General features: G+C 39.4%; 1 protein-coding gene across 9 annotated transcripts in view; it reads right to left on the bottom strand.

Moving 5' to 3' along the window:
* Window positions 1-24223, bottom strand: part of MAST4 (microtubule associated serine/threonine kinase family member 4) — a 294272-nt gene that overhangs the window by 97505 nt on the left and 172544 nt on the right. Inside the window, exon 1 of one of the 9 annotated variants that reach the window (XM_035309523.1) lies at window positions 8148-8404. The exons of the other annotated variants lie outside the window; for them this stretch is intronic. Within the exon in view, the coding sequence (XP_035165414.1) occupies window positions 8148-8239 (92 nt within the window). The 5' untranslated portion in view covers window positions 8240-8404. Of the gene's footprint in view, window positions 1-8147; window positions 8405-24223 lie in introns of those variants that run through there. 9 annotated transcript variants of the gene reach the window in all.

Genomic DNA, 24223 nt, shown 5'->3' with positions numbered 1-24223 from the left:
GATTATACCAGTTTCCCAAAGAGAAACTTAAAAGCTTTAAGAACATAAATGTAAAGTAAAAGCTCATTCATTATACTCACACTTTGGTCAAAGGAAGGTCAGCTAGTTCAAAATACTGTCCCCGTGTTCCACCCTAACAATTTTAGGGTTTAAATCTGATGCATTAAAACATCACATTTAAATGTATTTCAGAAACAAAGTACAGGCGTTTTGCAGAAACTCATCTCTGGCGTACAGCTTTAACATATCAAATTTTATTATATAAACTCCTCTCTCCCAGATACAAGTACAAAGAGCAAAGGGTCCAACACTGCATCTTGTTCCACGTGTGCAAATCTCTTTTCTGCTCGTGGGCCCATGCCAAATCCCATACAGAATGATGGGGCCCAGCAGCCAGAAAGAGAAGACTGACTACACATTGTTCCCAAATGCAGTAAAGAAAGCAGCTGGAGAAAAAGAAAAGTCCATCCTCCACTACTGTTCCAGTTATAAGCATCTTGAGTGCTACTTAAAACAATCCCAGATAACAAGTACCAGCATTCAAACAAAATGAATTAATTTATCAGCCCTCTCAAGTTAAACTCCAGAGAAAATTCAAATTAATATAATTTCCTTGGAAATTAAAGGATTTTTAAAATGGAATTCTCTCTCCATTTCTTAAGGGAAATACAAGTAGATTTCATGATATTTCACAATGTAAATACTATGCTTGTTTCAATTAGTCATATTCAAATAAACAAATAAAAACATCAAATAAACCAACTACTTCTTCCAATGGTGGAATAGAGCCCAGAATCCTTCTTCAGTTTTAGGAGACAAGCCACATTTTCCAGAAGCAAGATCAGAAATGGCTGTACTTGGATAATTTTCCAAAGCTATAGTACAAACGCACACTATAAACAGCATAAATCCCCTTGCAGATGAAATAGCTTCTTTCATGCCTCAATGTGTCTTTGAACAAAGCACAAGAGTAATTTTTTTCAGATCATTGAACTGACCTTATAATGTTAATAATCAAGTTCTCAACAAGTATTATTTTAAAGCTACTGCTTGAATATTTATGTATACAAATGTCTGTGCACCCATGTGTGTGTATTTAGTCTGTCCGGATGTATACTTATATACAGATGCGTATAAAAATAAACGTAAGAATCCACTGATATTGCTAGCATTTCCTCTCCTCTAAGTTTACAGTCCTGCAAGTCCCCTGAAAAATATGAATTCTGTCAGACAAATAAGTTTTCAGCCTGATGTATTCCCTTATTGACACACTCAAAAAGATTGTTTGTTATAACCACCTTACTGCCATTAAGGCAATATTATTTTTGAAACTCTGCATTGCAATAATATGCTTGCATTGCAAGCACCAAGAGGTCTGAGGGTATCCACATTTTTACTAAAAGTATTTCAATATGCAACTCTTGACATTAGTATTTCTTTCAGCAAATTAAGTAGCATTAGGAACAGTATTTCTTCAGTAACCAAATCAACACACTTGAATTTACATAGTACTACCTTGATCTACCTATCATTAATATAGATTTTAAAAAATGCTTATACACAAACACACAAACTAGAGTAAAATATTTGTAAGAAAATATATGTATCCTTGATTTACATATGATTTATTTGGATGTTCATAATTATGTGTTTTAAACCAGCCTCATCAAGACAGACACAAAGTTCATGGATAAAACAGCCATTTTCCTATATATAAGCAGTGCCTTGACATCATCTTCAACATTTTCATAAGATGATTAAAAAAAATCAACTTGTGGGTAACCTTTTAACTATTTTTCATCAACGTATCATCTTAAACCTATATTACAGCCAAATGATAGGGATCAAAAGCAGGCTATTACATGTTAACATATCTCCATAATTACTGCATATGCTGAAAAAAGAACGGGTGGGAGAAGGAAATTGCAGCAGTTTTTACTTTCTAATCACCAAACCGAACATGCCGGTATTTCATGGGAATAACAGATTCTACCTACAATAATAATAATTATCTTTCAGGAACAATAGAGCATGACGGTTTTCCTTACTTCTAAACAATTATTTAGGGAAGACCATTACTAACTGAAAGAAAGGGAGAAAAAGCTGATATATTTATTCTGGCATGACCCCAATATTTTTGTACTTATCTGTCAGTGGCAGGAATACTAGTAATGCACAGTTGGTAGTTCTGAGCTCTCTCTGTTGGGTAGATCAATCTGGGAATTGTTCCGGTTTACAACATTTCTGAGATATGTTTATATTTACTGGGAACCATGCCAAGAGGAGTTTTCTAGTTTGCTACTATTCAATTTGGCTTTGGCATTTCAAAGAAATTCACAGAACTGACCTACCATGAGATTTAAGGCTGTACTATGTTATCTCAGTTTTAATAAGTTACAAGATTATACTGTAGCAGACGTACCAAATAAAAATACTTGAATAGTATATAGAAATACAAGTATCAACAGTATATAGAATATTTATTCCTACAAAGAAAGTACTGAAACATTAGTATTGAGAAGTATATGGTTTTAGAAATGCATAGAAAAATGCCAAGAATGTAAAGCTTGGGTGATCTCCTCCTACATCTTTACCAGAGAAAACTTAAGTCCCATTAAAAACTAAGTAAGGTAAGGACACACAGCATTACACCATAAACACTCACATCAAATGAAATAAAGAGCCCAATACAGAACGCTTACTTACTATGCCTAAACATAAAATTATGTATTAACACTGTATTCTCGGGAGGCTTTAAAATTCCAGAGTTACTGCCATCAGTGACTTTGCAAATGTAAGGTTCTCAGGAGACAATCTGTGAGCTGTTACTGAATCTGACACACCTGTTGAATAAGGCTGAATCAAGGTTAACAAAGCTTACTGATTTTCTCAATTTGGGAAACACAGTGAGTTATGTACACATCTATCCTTGTGCTGTAACAGTGTTCCTTTCAACGAATCTACCTCCTACTATATATGTATATATTTAAGTGACATAACATCCTGATCCATGTCTACAGCCTTTAAATGTGGCAATACACACACAAGAACTCAGTGTGATCTGTGGAACAGCTTTACACCATTATTAAGTTAGCGTTCCACTTAGTAAGCACCATTAACAATGTTCAACCTAACTCAGCTGGCAGTACCTTTATATTCTGAACACAGCAGTTCCAACTACCTAATGGTTTCATATCCAGTATCTAACCATATAATTTCCACTTCAGTTTTCTACTTCCAAAGTCACACAAACTGAAACATGCACCTAATTCATGGGGAGCCCACCCCAGGATCCTTATCTAGCCATCACTTCCAGCTTTGACAAAGAATTACCAGATCCAAGCCCATCAGTCATTATGTGCAGCCACACAATGAGGTGTGCGAGCTTACTGCTACCAGAAGTTTGAATCTCTGACAGAAGGTGACACAGAAAAGGCAACTATAAACAACCACATGTGTGAGTGCCTATTAATGCTTAAAAATTACATTTGAGAAGGATCAGTCAACTGCTAATAGAGGAAGAACTTCAATGGCTCTGCAGGACATCAACAGCAGATGTAAAACAAGCTCAAAGTGGGAGAACTAAATCTCTGTGTAATGTGCCCACTTCGTGTGATGTGTCCCAACAGCCACAGCTAATGAAGGGAAGTCTGGACTACTGTCCTTTTGATTCTCTGGGTAAGGACAAAGACTGTCTCCTGCTACGTAACAGCAGACACTAACCATAGTGGTTAATAAATAAATAAATAAAATTATGGCTTGCAGCATATTCCAGAGCTTTCTAAGCTTTCTTTCTTTTTTTAAATCTCAGTCTTATGGTTGTTTTCCATGGGTTTTCTACAGCCAGAGCCTTGGGTCATACCATGAAGATCTTGATTTAATTCTAATAAAATAGTTTTTTTTTTCAGTGCAAAGACTAAGCAAAAAAAAAAAAAAAAAAAAAAAAAGAATGTGACCAGAAGAATCTTCACCAGTCTAGCTGAAGCTAAGAAACAATGATGGCTCACTGGAGAAAAAATGATTGTTGCCAATATTCAACTGCAAGCAGAACTTTAAATTTAATTGCTTGAACAAAAAGATTGGCCAAGTAAACCAGCCAGAATAAAGACAAAAGTGTATTCACTTTGACAGTGAGACTGTAAGACTATCCCCCCCTAATGCACAACCCCTACTGTGAATGAAAGGCAATAAAATTACCAAACTACATTAACACTTCACTATCTAGCACAGGAAGCAGTGGGATCATTAGTCCAACAGATTACCTTTTAACACATATTCGATGGCAATGTGTTTTAAAGCAGATAGCCTGCACATACTTATTTCTTATTCCCGCCAAAGTTAGGATAAAGATCATCTTCCTAAATATATGCAACACCTATTAGGACAATAAACATCTGTATCTCCTTCTCCTGCAAGCAGGAGTTAAGGTAAACTCAGAGGGCTGAAAGCAGGGAAGAGATAAAGCTCTTCTAATCACCACACTCCCAAACATACACTAAAGTAACACAAATACAATTAAAAAAGCTATCTTTTGTAAGTTGTAACTGATGGTCCTCTAAAGTACCCAAAGTGAAATAGCTCAAGTTGGAGCACTGACAGATTCAGCTGGCATCTGCACAAGATGGTTAATTCCAGTGTCTGCTTTTACATTAATAAACGTGCCTTTTTAAATATATATATTTTTTATGTCACCAACAGGACCCCTTTTAACACTTGCTATTGAATAAACAATGAATTTACAGGATACTTACACATAATATGTTGACAAAGAAAAAATCTATACAATAACCCATAGCAGGTGTTTACACTGTAAATTAATCACTACCTACTCAAAATGCCAACCCACAAAACCTCAAAATGCCTGCTGTATATCTTCCAGGAAACAGACTGTCCCAAAACTAGTAAAACTACAACAAAATTTGACAACTCTGTTCTCTGAAAGAGTTTTCAGTAAGAGTTTTGATTTTTTTCCTGTATGTTTCTGAAATGGTTATGAATTGTTAGAATGTTTGAAGGGCTACTTGATGATTGGCTAATCCCCTATCAGGAAAGCCTCCTTAATACAACTTCAGTGACCATACACAAATGACATGAAATTCCAACACAAATTATCCCAAAGTCTACTTTGGCTGAGAAACAGCTGGGTGACCATTCCTAACTCTGTGTCTTTGAAAAACAATGCTGTTTCAATGCAATTACCACAAAGAAGTAGTAGGAAAAAAAAAATCATTAGCTTGCTTGTTTTGTAAAAAATACAGAGGTTGTGGACACATGAGAGAAGGGATAGAAGAGAGAGCTAATTGTACAGGGTAGTATGCAGCAGAGGAAGTTTACTTATTTTAAAATATGAAAAAGTACATGTGTTGTGTACACACATCCCTATGTAGATCTACACATCTATCTCTGTAAATAGGTGTGTAGATGCTCTTACTCTCATATTCCCTCTCCATTCTCTAATTCAGATTGGATGCCATTTCAGGCAGGAACCCGAAATTAGTACAAAGAAGGGCTTACACCTACAGCAACAGAAAAGGAAGTTAATGTGGTTGTATACATGCCTCTTCTCTGTAAAAGGATATGGTGTAATCCATGTCATTTATAGGCTCAGTGATTTGAATACCAAATGACTCCAATTTATAATTGAAGAGAATTTTTCTACCTGCCAGTCCTGAAAACCCACTCCATGACTTGAAAGTCAGGCTGGGATATTTCTTGGTCAGGTATCACTTCTAGCAAGAGCTGCTGCAACTGAATTGAATTAGGTCTACTGCAGAAAAGCAGGAATAATAATAATAATAAAAAATCTTAATGAGAGACTTTAGTGAGCAAACAAGACCACAAATTAAGTCTTATGCCCATGTTATAACCCTGCTGCCATGCTTAACACTGCAACCCAAATGAGAATGGGCAATGTTTTAGTTCTTCACTTATTAGTATCTCAGCCAAGAGAAATAAATTCATCCATCAAAGAAATCTGCACAAAGAAACAAGATCATTAGTATTTGCAGGCAATTCTCATTAATACCAAATATAAAGGAAGGGTAGTGCACACAGAACCTGTAGGGCCTACCAGGCCACAATAATCCTGGTAGTACTGGCAAAAGTAACTGAACATGAAGGGAGGACAAAGCTGAGAGGGGAAAAAAAAATGCCCAGCCAGAACAAAATTAAAGCTCTCACACCGTCAAGAAGTCCCAAAGCCAGCTATGGATCCCACTAGAAAGGACAGTGAACATCACTTTCCAAGTTTTCATGTAGAACCATGGTAGTTTTACAGACAGTGTTACTACTAAGAAAAATATTTTTTAAAAAATATATATTGGATCAGCAGGCCCAAAACTTTCACTGAAGCACAACCAGCAGATGCAGATCACAGGAACCAGACTTCCTTCAAGCCTGTTCATATTCTTTGGTCCTCTATAATGCCTGGAAAGCTACACAGAACACGACTGGTTACCACTACCCAACAGTCTTCTAGGAAGAGGAAGAATCCTGTGGCATGTAACCAGCTATCCTTCCAGTCTTTTCATCTAACAGTCACAGTCTGTGACTGACTGTGGGCCTTTGAAGACAGTCCAGATGAGATGAAGCTCAGAAAACACCAATCCAGCTGGCACCTTATTTAACCAAAGCCCATTTCTGGGGCAGAACTAGAATAATCCGCACCGTCCATATTATTTCCTCTTAAAGTTTTATCACCTGGGACACACCACTTACATCACTCGATGAATTATGAGTGGATGGGTGGAAGGGACACATCCACCTTCAAGAAAAGAACTGTAACGGCTGGGCTAGTCAGCCCTCCCTCCCCTGGGAAAGTCAGAGGAGAGGCTGAGCTCCCCACAGGATGAGCATGAGGGAACCTGCCTGGAATCAGTGTCTGGGCCCGTTAACACTAAGCAACTTGAAACAACACTATTAGCCTCTTAGTTTCACAGTGATATCACATACTGGTTTTGCTAGGAGAGGGTACAAGATACTGACTGCTGCTGTAATACATAAAATGCAACTGCATATATATCACATATATAGAATACTCAAGAGAGTAGTCGGAGCTACTTTAAAAATATATTTCAAATATTTCAAGAAATCCAAGCGATTCTATGATTCTATTCTATGATTCCATAGTACGAAATGGGTGTGAGAAATAGGAAGGCATCCAAATACTGAAATAAATGAAAATTAAGAAGCGACACACACATATTTCATGCATCTTGTGACAAGGCATATTTGGACACTCGGTTTAGATGCTATTTAGGCATTTTAAAATGATATATATCATGATATAATTAACAATATATATATATAAAGATATAATTAATAAGCCATCATTTGCAGCTAGCAAGTTAGTTACATAAACGTTAAGACATATGCTGAATGAACACCTTTGCACTGCTGTGAAACATACCATTTAATTTTATTTTTTAAACTTTTATTATTTTAACCTATCATTCTACAGTCATTCTTTCCTTTTAAAAAACACCACTATGCAAATACTTAAAGCTTAGGAGCCTAGAGGCCGAGTAGAGCTGTATCCTGCCTTCTTTGCGTTAACTTTTCAGCCAGAGAAGACGTTTCACACATGCTAACACGTATAGTAACACTGAAGGTAGTTTCGCAGACAGGAGCGTATCAAGGCTTACCAATGCAACCGGTAGGTCTCAAGATGGCAAACAGGGTGGTGACGAACCAAGTTACAAACTTCTATAAAGTTTTGTTACTTGTGGCAGAGGCACACACTTTACTGTGAGGGGATGGCGCAGCACAAAAAATGACCAAGACACCAGAGCCTGCCCCTCTTCTAACCTTTAGAGGCACAACCGTACCTTCTATTTAGCGCTTGCTATTTCCAGACCTTTTTCCCCCCTTCTGTCAAGGAGGGAAATGGTACAGGGAAACAGAAAAGGCCGTTCCCGCGTGTACAAAGGCCCATAGGAGGGAGACAAACCTGTCTCTTTAAGAGCACCGAAAAAAGTAGGCTCTCCTGAGCTGTCCATATAAAGTACGCGCTCCGGATAAAAGGTCAAACAATTGAGAGAGAGCGGAAAGTCTGTAAAAAATAAAAATGGGGGGGGGGGAGCGCGCGGGGCGAAGGACCTCTTCCGAAAGGGAAAGGAGCAGGAGACCCGGCCGCCCGCCCGCCTTACCTCTGCGTGCGGCGCAGGCGGGAGCCGCTCCGCAGGTGCGGCAGCGTGAAGTTGGAGAGCACCGTCCACAGGTTCGGGTCCGACATGTCCATGGCCCGGCGCTCACGGCCGCCGGCGGCCCCACGCCATACGCCGGGCGGGCGGGAGGGAAGCGGGCAGCGAGGCGACGCCGCTCGCGCACACACCGAGCGCCGCGGGGCCGCCGCGACCGGGAGGCGGCAGCGACCGGCACCGAAGGAAACTTCCCGGCCCGCCCCGCCCCGCCCCCGGCTCCGCCCGTCCCGTGTGCGGCGGCGCGGCCGGGCCCCGCCGCGGCCCTCCTTGGAGGCTGGCGTGTGAGGGATTTGGGTCACCCCGGTGGTCACGGGGAGAACCCTGCGAGCTCTGTGCTGCGGCTGCTCGCTTATTTCACTGAAGGGTTCCTGCGGAATCCTGACGGTGCGGGAGCTGCAGCCCATGGAAACACCAACCGCCCAGCATGGCTGAGCACAGCACTCCGCCCAAGCAGTGATGTACTTAATTCACCAGAGGGGTGTCTGCAAAAGTGGGAGTAAACACGTGGGAAACACGGAAAAAAACAATGTAAATACAAACTAGCTGTAGTGGGCTTACATGGCAAGGGTGTGGGAGCAGGGTGCAATCTTTACCCTACTCAGAGAATGCACGGTGATACAATTAAAAAATAGTAATAAATTGGAAGACAAGCAGAGGCTGAAGTAAGAGTTAAAAAAGAACGTGCTTGAAATGGATTTAGATAGACATCTAATAAGGTGTGTTCACACAGCAATTACCCCAGAAGGCCTTAGGACAAATCTGCAGACGTGACTTGCTGACACACCACCGTAAACAATGTCAGTCTAGCTCTCATCAAACATAAGTGTCTAAAAACTCTTCTGAAATTAAGACATTTTTAGAAGGATCAGTTACATATGAGAAGACGGGAAAACAGCCCCATCTCTGCATAAGCACTGAGAAACATCTCCTCTGTATAATCTGTCCACTACTTCATCACCTCTCCTCTGTAGCCAAGCTTTTGTCTGTAACTTGCAAACTTGCATTTTGGGAGGAAAAAAACGCATACAATCATTAAACTAGGGAATTTTACCAATTGGATGTTGTGAACAGCACTGACTAAAGAGTAATAACCAAGCCTTCCATCTGCATCCCTCGTGCAGGAAGTTTCAGTTCCCCCATCTCCCTGCAAGCTCCCTCCCCTCCTCAGCCTTCCTAAGAGGCAGCTGAAGGAAGTTAGTTCAGTTTCCTTAACTCAGTCACATTCAGCCAAGCACATCATCTGTGAGGTAATCACAGAGCTCAAAACCCATTTCATCTTAGGCCAAATACTAGAAATCATTTCCCCTGCAAGGACAGACTAAATCAACTCATGGTTTCTTTGTGAAACTCTCCAGCATATTAATGATTAGAGGCAGCCCATATAAACACATGCTTTTTATTTTTTATTTTTTCCAAAACCAAAGCTGTACCAGTCTATTACAATGTGGGCAAGGACCCAACTGAATAAAAGGATGATCAGTGCTTGCAAGTAGAAAAATTCTGATGGCAAAATAAGTCAGCTCCTTCTAGGTACAACCAGACAGATGCTTGTACCTAAAGCCGTTACATAGACCTGGCTACTGTAATATATATATGTTTCATGATCTAACAAGTTGGATTTTTCCATGTGCAGAAAGGAGGAAAGTAATTCAAAGTGAACGTTTCTGTCCTCTTATGGGGACAGATGACAGGTCATTTCAATATGTGGCATCTGATGGTCAAAACCCTTAAAATTTCGTCTCCGGACCCTGCACATACTACTACTCAACAACGAATAGCTCCCAGAATTACAAGACTTGTGAATTGGAACTTAATTTCATCTTACCTTACCATGTACAGACACAAACAGTCCTGCTAACTAGTTAGGCTGTTTCAGACACCAGCTCAAAGGCAAAGACTTGAATATTTCTTTGAAGTGCTGGGTTGACATATGCATAATGAGGCTGAACTGAGCTTTTGCTGAAGGTGTGCAAATGAAGGGAGTAGTTGTGAAAAGTCCAGCATCGTTCTACAACAGCCTTACAGGATGAAGGAATATGCTTCATAAAGGGAAACACAGGCCTTATCCTAAAGAGCACCACACAAGGGTGAAGACAATAATGCCTGTGAAGAAACAACTTTGCTTCCACAGTGGTGCATGCAGTTTGACCTTCCATGCCACAGAAATGCCAGATTTCAAAGCAAACATCTCAAGGGAAAGTGAGGTTTTGCAAGCAAATCAAACCAGTACTACACAGCTGCTGTCTAAGGATCCACCCTCTCTCCCCATTTAGCCAGCAGTTTCAGCTCAGTGAGGCCCAGCACCTGGCTGAGAAGGGAGTTAATAGTGGGGCAGACAGGCAGGGGCAGCAGGATCACTCCTTTGGCAGCACCTATCCGTTCAACTGGAGCCTCTCTAACTCTAAATTCAGATAGTATACTGCTAATCTCTGCAACTACTCAACAAATACAGGCTCAACAACCAGTAAGCCAGCACAATTTACTTACCTCTGCCATGTAGAACTAGACAAAAATAAATTGCATTAACTCTGCTCCAAAATACATAAAAACAAAGTTGTTAAGCACAGATCCATGTCACACATCTGACAGTTATGTTTCCCTTCAACAGAACGCTACTGATAATCAAATGAAATAATTTAATTCTGTGGGTGTCCCAAAACTACATAAAATACAACATGAGAACCTGCAAACACATCCTTAACACCACTTGGTGTCACTTGGTTTTCAGCTATACAGCCACTCCCAAAACAAAAAGCAGCTCTGGCAACTTGATCACTTATGGTAGGCAACACATAATGTATGTAACTTGGCTGATGAGTTTTATTTATCAAAGCATTACATAAGGTATTGCACCTTAGCAAGTGATAAGGATCATTAAGCTTTCCGTTTTGTATTCACTTGAAGATAAAAACATCACACAAGTCAGAAAAGCTGTCTAATCCACCCTCGCTTTGAGGAAAATTACATTTCCAAAAGCAAATTTACAAAAGGAATCTTTTCTGAGAAAGATTTCTATTCAATACATAAGAAAAAAGATTTCAATATGTCAACATTTACTTTCAGTGATAAATAGCAATAGAAATATTCTGCAGAAACGTTTTAATTATACAGTACTAATTACTGATTTTAAACACTACCATAAACACTTAGAAGGATAGGCAGTGTATCTTTAAAACTGAAATGCAACACCAATACTAAATTGATATTTTGTGTATAATAATCCAATGCAGAAATTATCTAGCCTAGCTTCTTCACTCTGATAATTAAGTCAATACACATTGGAGTTTTTCAAAACATGAAAAACGGTCTGGAATCATTGCTCAAAAACATTCCAAATTGTTCAGATCTCATCAGCTTTATGACAAGATACACACTGAAAGAAGTTTACCAGTAACAGTACAAACAATAAGGAGTTCCTTCAATATGCTAAAACTAGCAAAATCCTAACAAATGCTACAGGCCTCACACTGGATTAGGAAGGTAAATTCATAAAAGATTGATGAAAAAAGGTAAAAGTAATTCTTGCCTTAACACATAGTTTCTGTATTCTTCAGAACATAGGAGTACGTTAACACAGCTTAATGTAACATAAACATCTCTTCTTCTATCAATAATTTGGAAGGACATTACAGCAAAGGCTGTAATCTAAAAAGATGTGCTGGGAGGAGTTTGTTTTGTTTTAATTGTGCCTTTTTAGTCGGATAACTATTATCCAAGGAGTAACGAAGGAACTGGCTGAGCCACTCACATTCAATTATTGCTATTTTCCAAGAGTCTTGGAATATCTAGAAATTCTACAATACTGAAACTAAGCCATCATGTCATAGCACTCCTCTAAAAGAATAAACAGGATACTCGCTGCCATTAGTAATGAATTCAGGTATGGCAGCATACTTAGTGTCATTTAACACAGTTTTACACATAAGCCAGTCTGCCCAAACAGATCTTTTTAAAAATGACATTCCAAGCCTGATTAATAAACACTTGAGTTAACAATTCACTGAGACATTTGTAAAACATTCAACCTATTTCCACATATTGCTTTAATAAGTTAATTAGTAGAATGCAAAAATTTATGCAAGATACCGGAAGGACTAACATTAGAGAGATTTCAAAAAATAACTACATGTTAAATGTTTTCTGTGGGTCATACTGGGATATGTTCTTCACTTAATACAGTTCGATACTGCTACCAGTGATCTGGAAAAAAATGTAATACCTGTCCGAGAAAATGAAAGCAAAGAGGTAAATAATGACAGGAACAAGACAGTTTATCATTGGATAAAGTAGCCTTGTTTGAACAACAGACATTGTTATTACTAGACTTGAAATCACTACAAAGACATAATGTGAGGTATAAATATAGAAGGCAGGGACAACGTGAAGGTGTTCCCACAGGTACACAGCTAAATAAGAGCTCCTAATGTGACAGTATAGTTAAAAGAACACACATCACACAGATACACAAGCAAGAAAATGCCTCACTGGAGTAAGGACATGAGGACTGGGAGTCTAGAGTATTGTCAAAAATAATACAGTAATGACATCTGCTGAACTACAGTATGCAGCTTGAAAAGCTTGAATTATTCACTTTATCCAAGGCTATAGGAGTACCTTGGTCATCTGGTATATGTATCCACAGGATGAGGAGATTCCTGGGAACACACAGGATGTAGGCATAGGGAACTCCATCCTGTCCCTCACTCGCACATATTAGAGGTAGAGGTTCGAACTGTGGGAGTCAGGTGAGAAAGCACAGGTTTGAATTATTTCACCTTAGCCACTAGAACACAGTGGATTTCCCATCATTATGTGTCTTAAAGGTTTAGATACTTTTCTACCTTAAAAAAAAAAAAAAGACACTGCAAACGAGTAATAGGATGGACAAAAAAATGAGTAGAAAAGGTTCTACAGCTTATTTTTATATAGGAAGTTGAAGTACAAGATGTTATTCGTTTGTTCATTCCTTAGACTGTATATTTGTATTAGTAGTAAAGGTATAATGAATATTTTTATAGTATTCTTAATTACAATATTTGAAATCTTACTCCCTCTAGTGGATGATGATTATGATGTTTACTACCTTCCTATGATGACTTCGCATGTTTTTCACTGTGGGATGCAGAAAGTAAAAATAAGTTTTAAAAAAATCACTGAAAGGAAGTGTTTTGTGGGTGTGCAGTGTGTATCTGCCAATTTCTGAATTTACTTGGAACTGTTTATAAACACATGTAAGCATTACTGCTCTAACAAGTTGTAAAGTAACATACAAATTCAAATTAACCTCCCACTACTCAAGTGTATTTCTGTGTATATCTAGCTCATTTAACATAAACACGTTTAGGAAAAGCAGTGGTCACAGCATTCCTTCCCATTTCAGAAAGTTTCTGAACAGATGCACAATATTAACTGAAACTTAAATATATTGTTGTAGTCATTTGCATCAAACATCAGAATTCGAATCTGTCAAAACACGGATTTTTAATCCAACATTTTGCTATCTGTAGTGGAGTGAGCCAACCATGCTATCAACTAAGCTACCTATTTGCTCTTGTCCCAGAAATCAGCTTCTCCTTCCAAGCTATTTTAGCAAACAGGCAGACTAATGAGGAAGTACAAAAAAAAAGGTATTTCCAATTGTTATCACTGAATTTACATTTATCTATCCTGGCAAGTAGAGATAGCATTACTACAGTCCAGAAATGCAAGTCCAGCAGGGAAGAAAAACTGCAAACATCTGATACGAATTTTACCTTTCTCTACACTGCTACTTGGACCCTGGACTTCATGATCACAAATGCTGGCGGAAAAAATAAAACTACCGTATTGCATAGCTAATATTAACCCATCCTGCTTTGCCTTTTTTTTTTTTTTTTTTTACCCAGCACTTAGCAGCATCCTAAAAAGGCTCAAGCCATTTCTTCAAATCAGTAAGCATGTATTTTTGCGGCTGCAGTACCACTTGTATAAATCTGTAGGTAAATGTGTTCTCCATATGGTACCTCAAGAGCAGTAATGAAGTTTTCCATGTTTTCAGGCCTTCACATGAAAGAACAATACATTTAAGAGGCATGATTGCATGATTCATTGTACCCAGGCCATTATACACACATACTTTCTCCTGTCCTCACACATCTGGCCATGCACCTTTTAAAATCAACAGCGATAGACTATCTTTAAGGTGAAATTCCTAAATAATTCTTTAAAATTGATACAATCATTCCTCTAAAACAGCATGCATGTATCTATTTCTACACATTCCACATCACAGCTCCAGTCAATTAAGCCATACTTTGTCAGAAAAATTAATTCAATTGTACAAAAGTTCCCCCCCCTACTTTTTTAGAATACACGGTTGGTTGGTTGTTTTTTTTTTTTTTAAACTTTAAACTTAAAATTGTGTTCTTTAAAAGTTTTTAAAGTTTAAAAATGAGTAATTCCAGTAAACTATAAGTATTCTAATAAAGCATGCAATCTTTCTAAACCTTTTTAACATGACAATATAAGACATTTCTTTTTAATAAAACAGTTTAAAAATAAAGTTTTACATACATCTATAAAAAAAGTATTCAGCTTTTTTTTTTCATCTGTTTTGTTTTCCTAACTTGTAAACACAAACTAAAATGCTAACCCCACTACCTTCCAATGGAAGGACAGTGAAGTCCACCACAGCATCCTAGTTTGGAGACCCCCAGACAACATACCCACGCAAGAGGAATACTGCTCCTTATTCAGAGCCATTTTCATGTATTCAGCTCTGCCACCAGCCACCACCTCACTGCCCTACTCACCATCTGTAACAGCAGATGTAAGGGACTCCCTGTGCAAAAGTTAAATGAGCTAAGGAAAGAATTCAAGCACAATTCACATTGGATAGCATTAAATCCTGATATGTTTGGGAAAGTTGTTGTAATGAGCTATAACTTTTCTAATTTTTAAAACACCTGGGGGGGGTTAATGGAAGTCATCACAACTAAGAACTTAAGACTGTCAGTCAAAGTCTGAATTGATTGACTCCAGTGATATTGAAATTAGAAGCAGTTTATCAGTGTAAACACTGTCTTCAGGGAGACAGAAAACTTCATCAGCTTTAATACTTATACACTGAGCGTCCTAAACTAATCACCCAACCAGCACAGACTGATGGAAACAGATCAATTACAGGTCTCTGTCAGAACAAGGAAATTAAATCCTCCTCCCCAACTTTGGCAAGTATTCTGCTTATTTCAGGTATTTTAAACACACCAGTTACTTCCAAATCCTGATTTAAATCACACTGAATAAAAATAAGATGCTAAGATTTCAGAGCTTCGTAGTATGTAAACACAAAGTAGCTGCATTTCTTGAGCATTTCCCTGCAATCACGTTTCATGCTCCCTCCATCTGATCTGTGTGATGGATCTGCTGTCAGCAGAATGGTGTGAGATGGAGCACCCCATGCAGCACAAGCGGGCAAATTGGAACTTGGGGACATAGGAAGTTAAAAGGGGAAACATTATGCTTGAATATAGTTTGATGTTAATAGCAGTCACCCTTCGTATTTCAAACAGCAAGCACAGAAGACTACAAGTTGATAATATCCTTAAATCTTTTAACCCACCGCCCTTAATGCTCTCCCACTCAACAGGCTAAATAACAAATAGCAATTAAATTCCAGCAGGCAGCCTGCTATTTCAATCTGAACAGTTCAGTCAGAGGGGACCTTCAGAGATCACCAAGCCCAGCTGCCTGACCCCCGCAGGGCTAACCACAAGTTACAGCACGTCACTGAGGGTGTTGTCCAGATGCCTCTGAGCAGTGACAGGCGCAGGGCATCAGCCACCTCTCTGTGAAGTCTCTCCCAAGGTTTGACCACCCTCACGGTAAAGGAATTTTTCCTCATGTCCAGTCTGACCCTCCCCAGCACAGCTTTGTGCTGTTCCCTTGTGTCCTGTCATTGGTGAGGCTGCACCAATGCTAAACAGCAGGAGAATCACCACGTCTGACCAGCTGGCTGTGCTGTGCTCAATGCACCCCAAGATGTGGTTTGCCCTCTTAGCTGTCTGGGTGTGCAGCTGGCTCATGCTGAGCCTGCTGTCAGCCAGCACTCCCGGAGCCCTTTCTGCTGAGCTGCTCCTCAGCCACTCATCTCCAGAACTTGCCTGTGTCCTGCACTTCTCCGTCCCAGGTGCAGAACCCAGCATTTTCCTTCAAACTGCATGTTGTTGATGATCACCCAATGCTCCAGTCCCTCTCAAATTGTCTGCAAGGCCTCTTGTCCCGCCAGGGAGCCAACAGCACCTCCAGTTTAGTGTCATTGGCAAACTATTGCACTAGAAGTAGTAGAATTCACTGTATGTAAAGAAGGTAATTTTTCAAACAAAATGCAAACCAAGCATCTAGAAGTATAAGAGAGGTGAACGTGGTTTTAGTTATTTATGCTTGTCAAAATGAGAGAAAATACTCTAGGTGAAGAACAAAATACTAAAAACAATCTCACAGCTAAGGGGCCTCAGGGTTTAAGACCCAGCGTTATCTAGTTCTTTAATCCCTGTGCTTCAGTTCTCCATCTGTAAAGCCCAGATAATAATGTCTTCTATCTTCTCAGTAGTGCAATGAAGACATTTCCAGCAATATTTGCATGAAATGTATAGATACTACAAAATGAGAGAAAAAAAGTAGACAGTAGCAGGAAGATCTTGAGGATGACCACCTGACAGAGGTACTGTATTATTTCTACAACACCTCCCTCCCGCAGGCATAGATTGTACAAACACAAGATGTGTGACTCAGATGAGTTAAGAAAAAGTCTTAAATATCTTTTCTCTGCGTATCAAGGGGAATGACAAGCATCAGAGAGGATGACACGACAAGTCACAGACTTCCACCCCCCCACTCCAAAGACAGGCATACACATTTCATTTTAGCTTTGTAGAACTGAGAGCACACATCAACACTGTGTAACATGCAAGCTATAGTCAGCACCTCAATCATCACCAACACCCTGTCAAAAACATGTAAAACAAAGAGTGCAGGATCAGCACGATCTGTGCTAGCTTTTTTTTTTTTTTTTTTTTTTTTTACCTCCAGCATCCTGGAAAATCCAATCAGTTATAGTGGAAATGAAGGAATTAACCCCTCAGCATTCAAATAGCAGTACAAACAACTAATAACCCTGTTTTTACTGAAAGCAGACAACCTGATTATTCCATTCATATAACTGCATAAGGTGTTTAAGGGAATATCAATATCGTGATACAACAGGGACTTGAAACATTTATCACTACAAATACATGCTCTCCATATGCCACCAATGAAAGAGACAAAGCCAACCTCAACCCTAACCCCTTCACCATTCAAGCAGCGTCACTCTGACCATCTCCAGTCATGTCTGGACATGGCTTACCATGAATTTTAATGAGCTTGAATTGCTTGTGTAAAAGTATGTTTCTCTTATACCAGCACGCACTTTCAACTCTGTACTTGGATTTATTTTTATTTTCTCTGTGATCAGTTCTTTCAAAAATTATGTAACAGTTAAATTCTGCAAAATTTAAAGAAAGAAACCCCACTTCGTATAAACAAAGGGTTATCCCAACACATTCCACTCTACCTTCATAAAGCGTTGGTAGCCACACGACCAGCCCCCCTCAAAAGTTCTGCTATGCTGACTACAACATCTGATGCCGTATTTCTTCCCCACCAGCCCAATGTATATCCTGTTCTCTATCCTATGCTTCCCAAACACCACTGCTTGTGCACTTGCACATGTGAATGAGTAGAGCAATTTCATCAGTCCAGTGGCAATGTGTTGAGAGCCTACATGTTTACCTGGCAAAGAAGCCACAGTGTGGAGGTGAAGGAGGAACTGCCTATCTAATTGCTCATAGTGGAAGCGACTGACTTTGGTTGATATTTATCTGTATTACCGCATGTCATGATCCCCTCCTCTCAGGCATTACAGCTATTTTTAGAAATACTTCCAGGTTTAATCAACCTAGGAGGTCACAGAGCATTAACCATCTTCCTACACTCAAGCACGTTTTCCAGTGTACTTACCAAAAGAAATAGAGCAGCCTGAGACCACAACCTCCTAAAATAAGACAAGAACTACTTCCAGAGTGTTGTGGTGATACTTCAGAGTCCCACAGACATGTTATGTATAGTCTTTTAGTTGTGCACAAGTTTTAAACACAGTTTTAGTCATTGTTCACTTTTCTATCAAATTGCAAATCTGCCTTCCTGGCCAATAAGCACCATGTTATTTCCTATCCAAGAACCACTCCTGGAGCAACCCGTCTAACAACTCTTCGAGGTACATAATATTTTGGTAGTAAGCCATGCTAACTTTTTTGCTGGGTAGCTTTGAGGCTACAACTCCTACCAGCTTTGCTCTGTTGAAGTGTCATTGTGCTAGAGCTTTTAACTGCAAACAACCTCCTCCTTTCTAGCCCAAGGAGGGCCTTGCCAAATCTCTCCTAGTAGCAGGTCCTTCTCCTAGCAGCAGGTCCTGAGGAACAGAAAAAAAGCAGCCTTCATCACCACTGGTAAAAGGAGAGGACAAGCCATGCTTTTGCTCTATGACAGCAGGTTTCTTACTGCCAGAAAATAACCACCTAGCTCATTTCTTCCTGCAGTCTCCATAGCTAACAGACAGTCCACTTAAGTGGCTATGAGCTCCTGACTGCTATAGCACAAGCCCAGAAAGCCACGTTGCTCAAAGCCAGACATCACAACACACACCCAATGTAATGCAGTACTAACAGACGTTAGTACTGACAGTGCTGTCACACACAAGGAATGGTTACCACACCACTGACAAACCCTCTGCTGTGTAAAACCTCAGTTCAGGAGGCAGATAGATTTGAGCTGGTGTCATTCCAACATCTGGCTCCTCAACACCTCCTACTTCCCAGCACTATGCTCGAGCCCAGAACCAGCTCCCATAACCCTTTGAGACAAGTGTTGTCCCAGCAGCAGGTGGAACCACATCCTCAGAGCTGCTCAGGCTCTTGGACCACACTGCACACTTAAAATAGGCCAGCTGCACCTCATCTCATGGCAGAGAATGACAGACCCCCCCAAGGAGGCTGGGTCAGCCTGTGTCTCAGTTGCACCACGAGCATGCCATGTCCTTCCACTCCCAAGAGACAAAACTGATCTCATATTTAAAGCCAGATCACTGTTTTGCTGAAGAGCTCTTTGGATCAGGAGCATAGTCAATCCCTGCCTCAACCACCAAACTCTCATGGACCAAGATAAGAAACCAACCAATATTGGCATCAGGTCTGCCAAGTCCAGAATATAGCCCTTTTGGAAACATTCTTCACTTAGCTATATGTACAAGGCACTGCATCTAGGAACCCATACATTTATTTTTCTTCTGTAACAGCTAAAAGCAAGCAAAAGGAATAACAAGATATCTGAAAACCAACAGGACTAAGAGGCTTTGTACTTAATGGGGGCAGGAGGATTACTTTTTTTTTTCTTCCATTTCTTGGCTTTTTTTTTGTTTATTTCAATATTATTCTGGAAATGTCTTGTGCTTCTTGCACTCCTAGTTCCATTTGTGAAGTCCGATCACAATGCCCAGCTGTAAAGTCATCACTTCAATAGTATTCAAGAATAAGCTAATACCAAAGAAAGATTATTTACTTAAGGAACCACCAACATTTACCACAGTAATAATTCAGCCTGCACACTACTGAAAACAAGTTGTGCTGTGTATAGCAGAAATAAAGTCTCTAAAGTGGCCACTGCAGGGATAGCAGTGTCCTTCTGACACACACCTCCTTCTGCATTCCCCACTGAAAGCCTTGGGAATCTCCAAGCATTTCCTAAGTTTCAAGGCACCTAAGTAACTCCTTGCAGCTTGCAGTGCTACGGTTTGCTGAAATTGTGTAATAAGCAAGGCTGATGCTTGCAGTGTTCATTTCTGTTCTGCAACTATTTTTATCAAGGTGCGATAAAATGATGCAGATGCAACAAAATGCTGCAGTGTTGGCACAGAGCATGGATGAGAATTTCCAACTCGAGAATTTAGATGTAGGATTGTTTCTCTATCAACTCATCCAAGAACCAGCTGAAACTGGCCACCATGCTGCAGTGACTGCAAGACATCTGAACTTGGGATACCAGGAGTGGAATTTTCTAGGGAAATACCTCTCCTGGAAGAAGTGAAATGTTAACATCCCTATCAGACCAAACTTTCAAAGGAAAGTTACGGACAACCAACAGGCTTACCTAGCATTTTTCTCCATACTTCCAAGAACTGCTGGCAACAGGACAGACTACAGACAGTAGCCTTAGTTTGGTCAACAAATGGAGCTTGAAGTCAGGATGTTTTAAACACTTTCCCATTAATTCAGATAAAGGCAATTACAAAACCATACTACAGAATTCTGAGTTTTTTACAAAACCATACTACAGAATTCTGAGTTTTATGTGCAGGTTAAGACAACAGAGCCTCGGGACATTTACAATCATTACTAATATATACGTCACCTTCCGACAAGCAAAGCCTCTAGGTCAACAGGTACGCTCTCCAGTGACTAATGATTGTTGTTAGCAGGTAATTTGCATGCACTTGAAACCTTGTGGTATGACAGTTAGGAAGACACATGAGGCTGTATTATATTTCCAAGTATATTTCAAGAGCTGCCAAGTTCATTTCCCATTATATAATGTGGAGCAGTTATTCAAATTTTAACCATCTCCTATAATCATCCTGGAGTGATGTCTTAACATTACAGGTTGAGTACTCACCTAATTTTCACATGGTCCCCAGAGTTCAATTCTCTCCCTTCCTCCAATTCCTGAATTAGGTGTGTTTTTTTTTTGTTTGTTTGTTTGTTTTTAATGAAAACCTAGGAAGTATTTTCTATAGAGCTCCCCTTTACATACCTTACTTTAATTTCACTCATTCAAACCAGACACAGGGAACACAATTAAAACCTGTCATACCAGTTCTTTATTATGATATCACCTGCAACGTTTCAGAGAAAGCAGAATATGACCCAAAGAAACAAAAATCTGCCCAAAAAGCAATGCCACAAATATTTTAGGCTTCAAAATTTTAAATACGCTGAGAGGCACATCCAATTACAGTAAAAAAAATCAGAATTATGAAGGTATATATCAGTGGAAAATATTTCTGGAAGACTTTCATCCTCTGCTTTAGAAAGGAATTAAGTTGCTCAAGAAGCCTTCATTCAGACCATTCCTATGACTATGCAGCCTTAGAAAATTCTAAAAAGTTTTTTTTTTTCTAATAATATTTAGAATAAAAACTAAAAATCCTTTATTGTCTGCATTCCCAATATTCTGGTGTTACAGCACTACTACACAATAGCTGTAATTTTCAGTCTGGAATTCCTATCAGCTTTTTACTTCCTCAAAATGTTTGAAAGCCTGAACTATTAACTTCAAAATTTAACATTCAACAGTACGTACAAAATATAACCCAAAAGGCCAGAAGATTTAATAAAAACAGCACTCAACTGCTGTGGGAGATTCTTTATGAGAGTTCAGGGAAAGAAGATCAACAAAATGGCATTTAAAATGATTCAGACCAGCTCTCTTCCACAAATGAAAAGTAGCAGCTTTCACACTCCTGCAAGAAATAACTGTCACAAGAACTTCTCATTATCTAATATACAACAGACAGACAGCAAATCAACTGTATTTCTGATAAGTCCTGTAAATTCTGTTACCTATCCTTTCTTCCGACATGGTTTATGCAGTAAAATTCAAGTTGGAGGAAAGGTAGAGGGAGCTACTCTTATTTGGTTACTTGAATTAGAAAAAACACCTTTCTGAATGGCATCAAGTAACACAAACCACAAATCAAGTTGCTATATTCCTGATAAGAGTTTCAAACACATACACAAGAATGCTGATTTCTTCTAGCAGCTTTAAAAAACGTTCTTCACTCCAAATCTTTATATCAGCAAATTGAGTTCTGCTTTTACTTTAATTCATAAGCTCTGCTCCAAAACATCACCACAACTAAAGCTTCACCTCTGATTCCATGTCAGTGTGCAGCAAGTAAAATTGCACTTCCTTCAGTCCCAGCCCCCCAAAATTAATGAGATCAGAAATTCTTATCACTGCATCCCTCTGGGATGGCAAACCAACAAGTAAAGGTTCTCCAGAAGACCTCTGCTCACAAATGACAACTGCACAGCACCTGCAGTTCTCAAATTGTACCCTCATGTACATCAACACCACCCCATCAAGATGCTCATAGGTTCATACAGATGTAACTGACTGTCACAAGCAAAAATAGAAACATAAGGCCCTCTCCTCTGCCTTCTGTCTACAGGGCTCAGAGAATTTAAAACTTTGAAAGAATTTCTAAAGCTGAAGATGGTGTATCATGTTTAAGTACACAAGTGATGAGATCTGATGAGGCTGTTTTTATTTAATCAATCACTCCCTCAAAACTTAGTTTTACATGAAAAAAAAAAAAGCACAGCTTTATAGATGCAATGACTTTGTTTCTCTTTTTCCAAAAGTACTCATAAACCTTAATTCTCAACTGAAACAGCTCTCCCTTTGAAGCTACACAAGGTTTAACATGAGAGCACTGGAAATGTCTGGAGTAGGTGTGTTTTGCATAGTTAAATAAATGTTCACAGAAGGAGTTAAAAGAACAGCAAGGACATAAGAATGTTGGCCGTAGAGACTCTACCTTTGGAGGTAAAAGCCAACTATTAATTTATTTCACCTTGAGGAACTCGTGCTTTATTGTAGGTGTTCACAAATTCTCATGAGATTATTCTGAGAGATGAAACAGCAGGTTTTCCTCATTTTAAACAGAAATGAACAACTTGGGCAAGAAATGGAGTCAAGTGATTCCTTACCTCATCTGCACCAGCCCTTCTCATGACCTTGTTTCAGAGTAATAAATCAACAACTGCATCTTTCAGCATAACCACAAGGTCAGCATACTTTGTACTGGTCTCTGGATGCAAAGGTGGAAATAAATTTTCAAGAAAAATGTTTGCTTGAGCAACCCTGGTTATGGCAGCTGTGGCACTAGGACAGAGGGAAAATGTACAGGAACTCTGTCTTTTGAGATTCATAAAAGAAACTACTCTTGAGACAAGAAAAGCCTAAATTAAATTTCTACCTCTTCCACAAAATCATGCTTTACCTTGAGAAAGCCATGTCATCCCTCTTTGCACAAGTGCCCACCATCACAGAGACAACACTCATACTTCACTTCCTACAGTGTACATTGCCTCCTCTATTTAGACTATAAGCATACTCCAGATGTAAGCATTAACCAGTATGTACAACAGCTACCACCTTGGCTGTCACTCAGGTCTGAACAGGCAACTTTCTGTGCTGATGCAATGACCATGCAGAGGCAGGAGCACTGCGCTCCTGAAGAATCTCTCAGTAGCTGTGCTGAGCATTATTTCTGCTTTCCTTCTTTCCTTGCAAATCCACTGCTGCTGCTTGCGCTAATTTGTGAGAAAATAGTAATACAATGCTTTTCCCTCCCTGTAGAAGTTGAACATTTTCAGAAGACAAAAATAGCAGCTATAAAGATGATAGGAAATATATGCCTCAAGTTTGTAAAACCTCCCCTGCCTTCATCCTCCTGAAGATGTACCAGCAGAATACAGATAGTGCTACCCTCATGCTGTACCAGGAAGCTCTGCTGCCAGAGGTACTTCTATTCACAAGATGCTACTATTTATTTTGTAAAGATGTTCATCATAGTGGCAAAATGTTCCCCTTACACTGCTACTGTATACAACCACTATAAAGCGGAATTCCAACAAAAGCAACTGCCCAAGGAGCAGCTGTGCAAGTCAAAGGACATGAGGGAGATGAGCCAGCACGCTGGAGTGATATGATACCACAGGAAAATCCTATCTATTCACTCCAGGAAAGCTCCCATGCTGCTAACACTTTTGAACAAAAGTGGTCACATTAAAATAATTCTCCTCCCACCTACAGGAGAACTCCGAGGCAAAGAAGCAGGAAATGGTAATGACTTACATGCCCTAAAACCAACACACACTTTTTTT

Source organism: Oxyura jamaicensis, chromosome Z, assembly GCF_011077185.1.
Source record: "Oxyura jamaicensis isolate SHBP4307 breed ruddy duck chromosome Z, BPBGC_Ojam_1.0, whole genome shotgun sequence".
NCBI classification, from domain to species: Eukaryota; Metazoa; Chordata; class Aves; order Anseriformes; family Anatidae; genus Oxyura; species Oxyura jamaicensis.
This window is presented reverse-complemented; position numbering and strand designations above follow the sequence as displayed.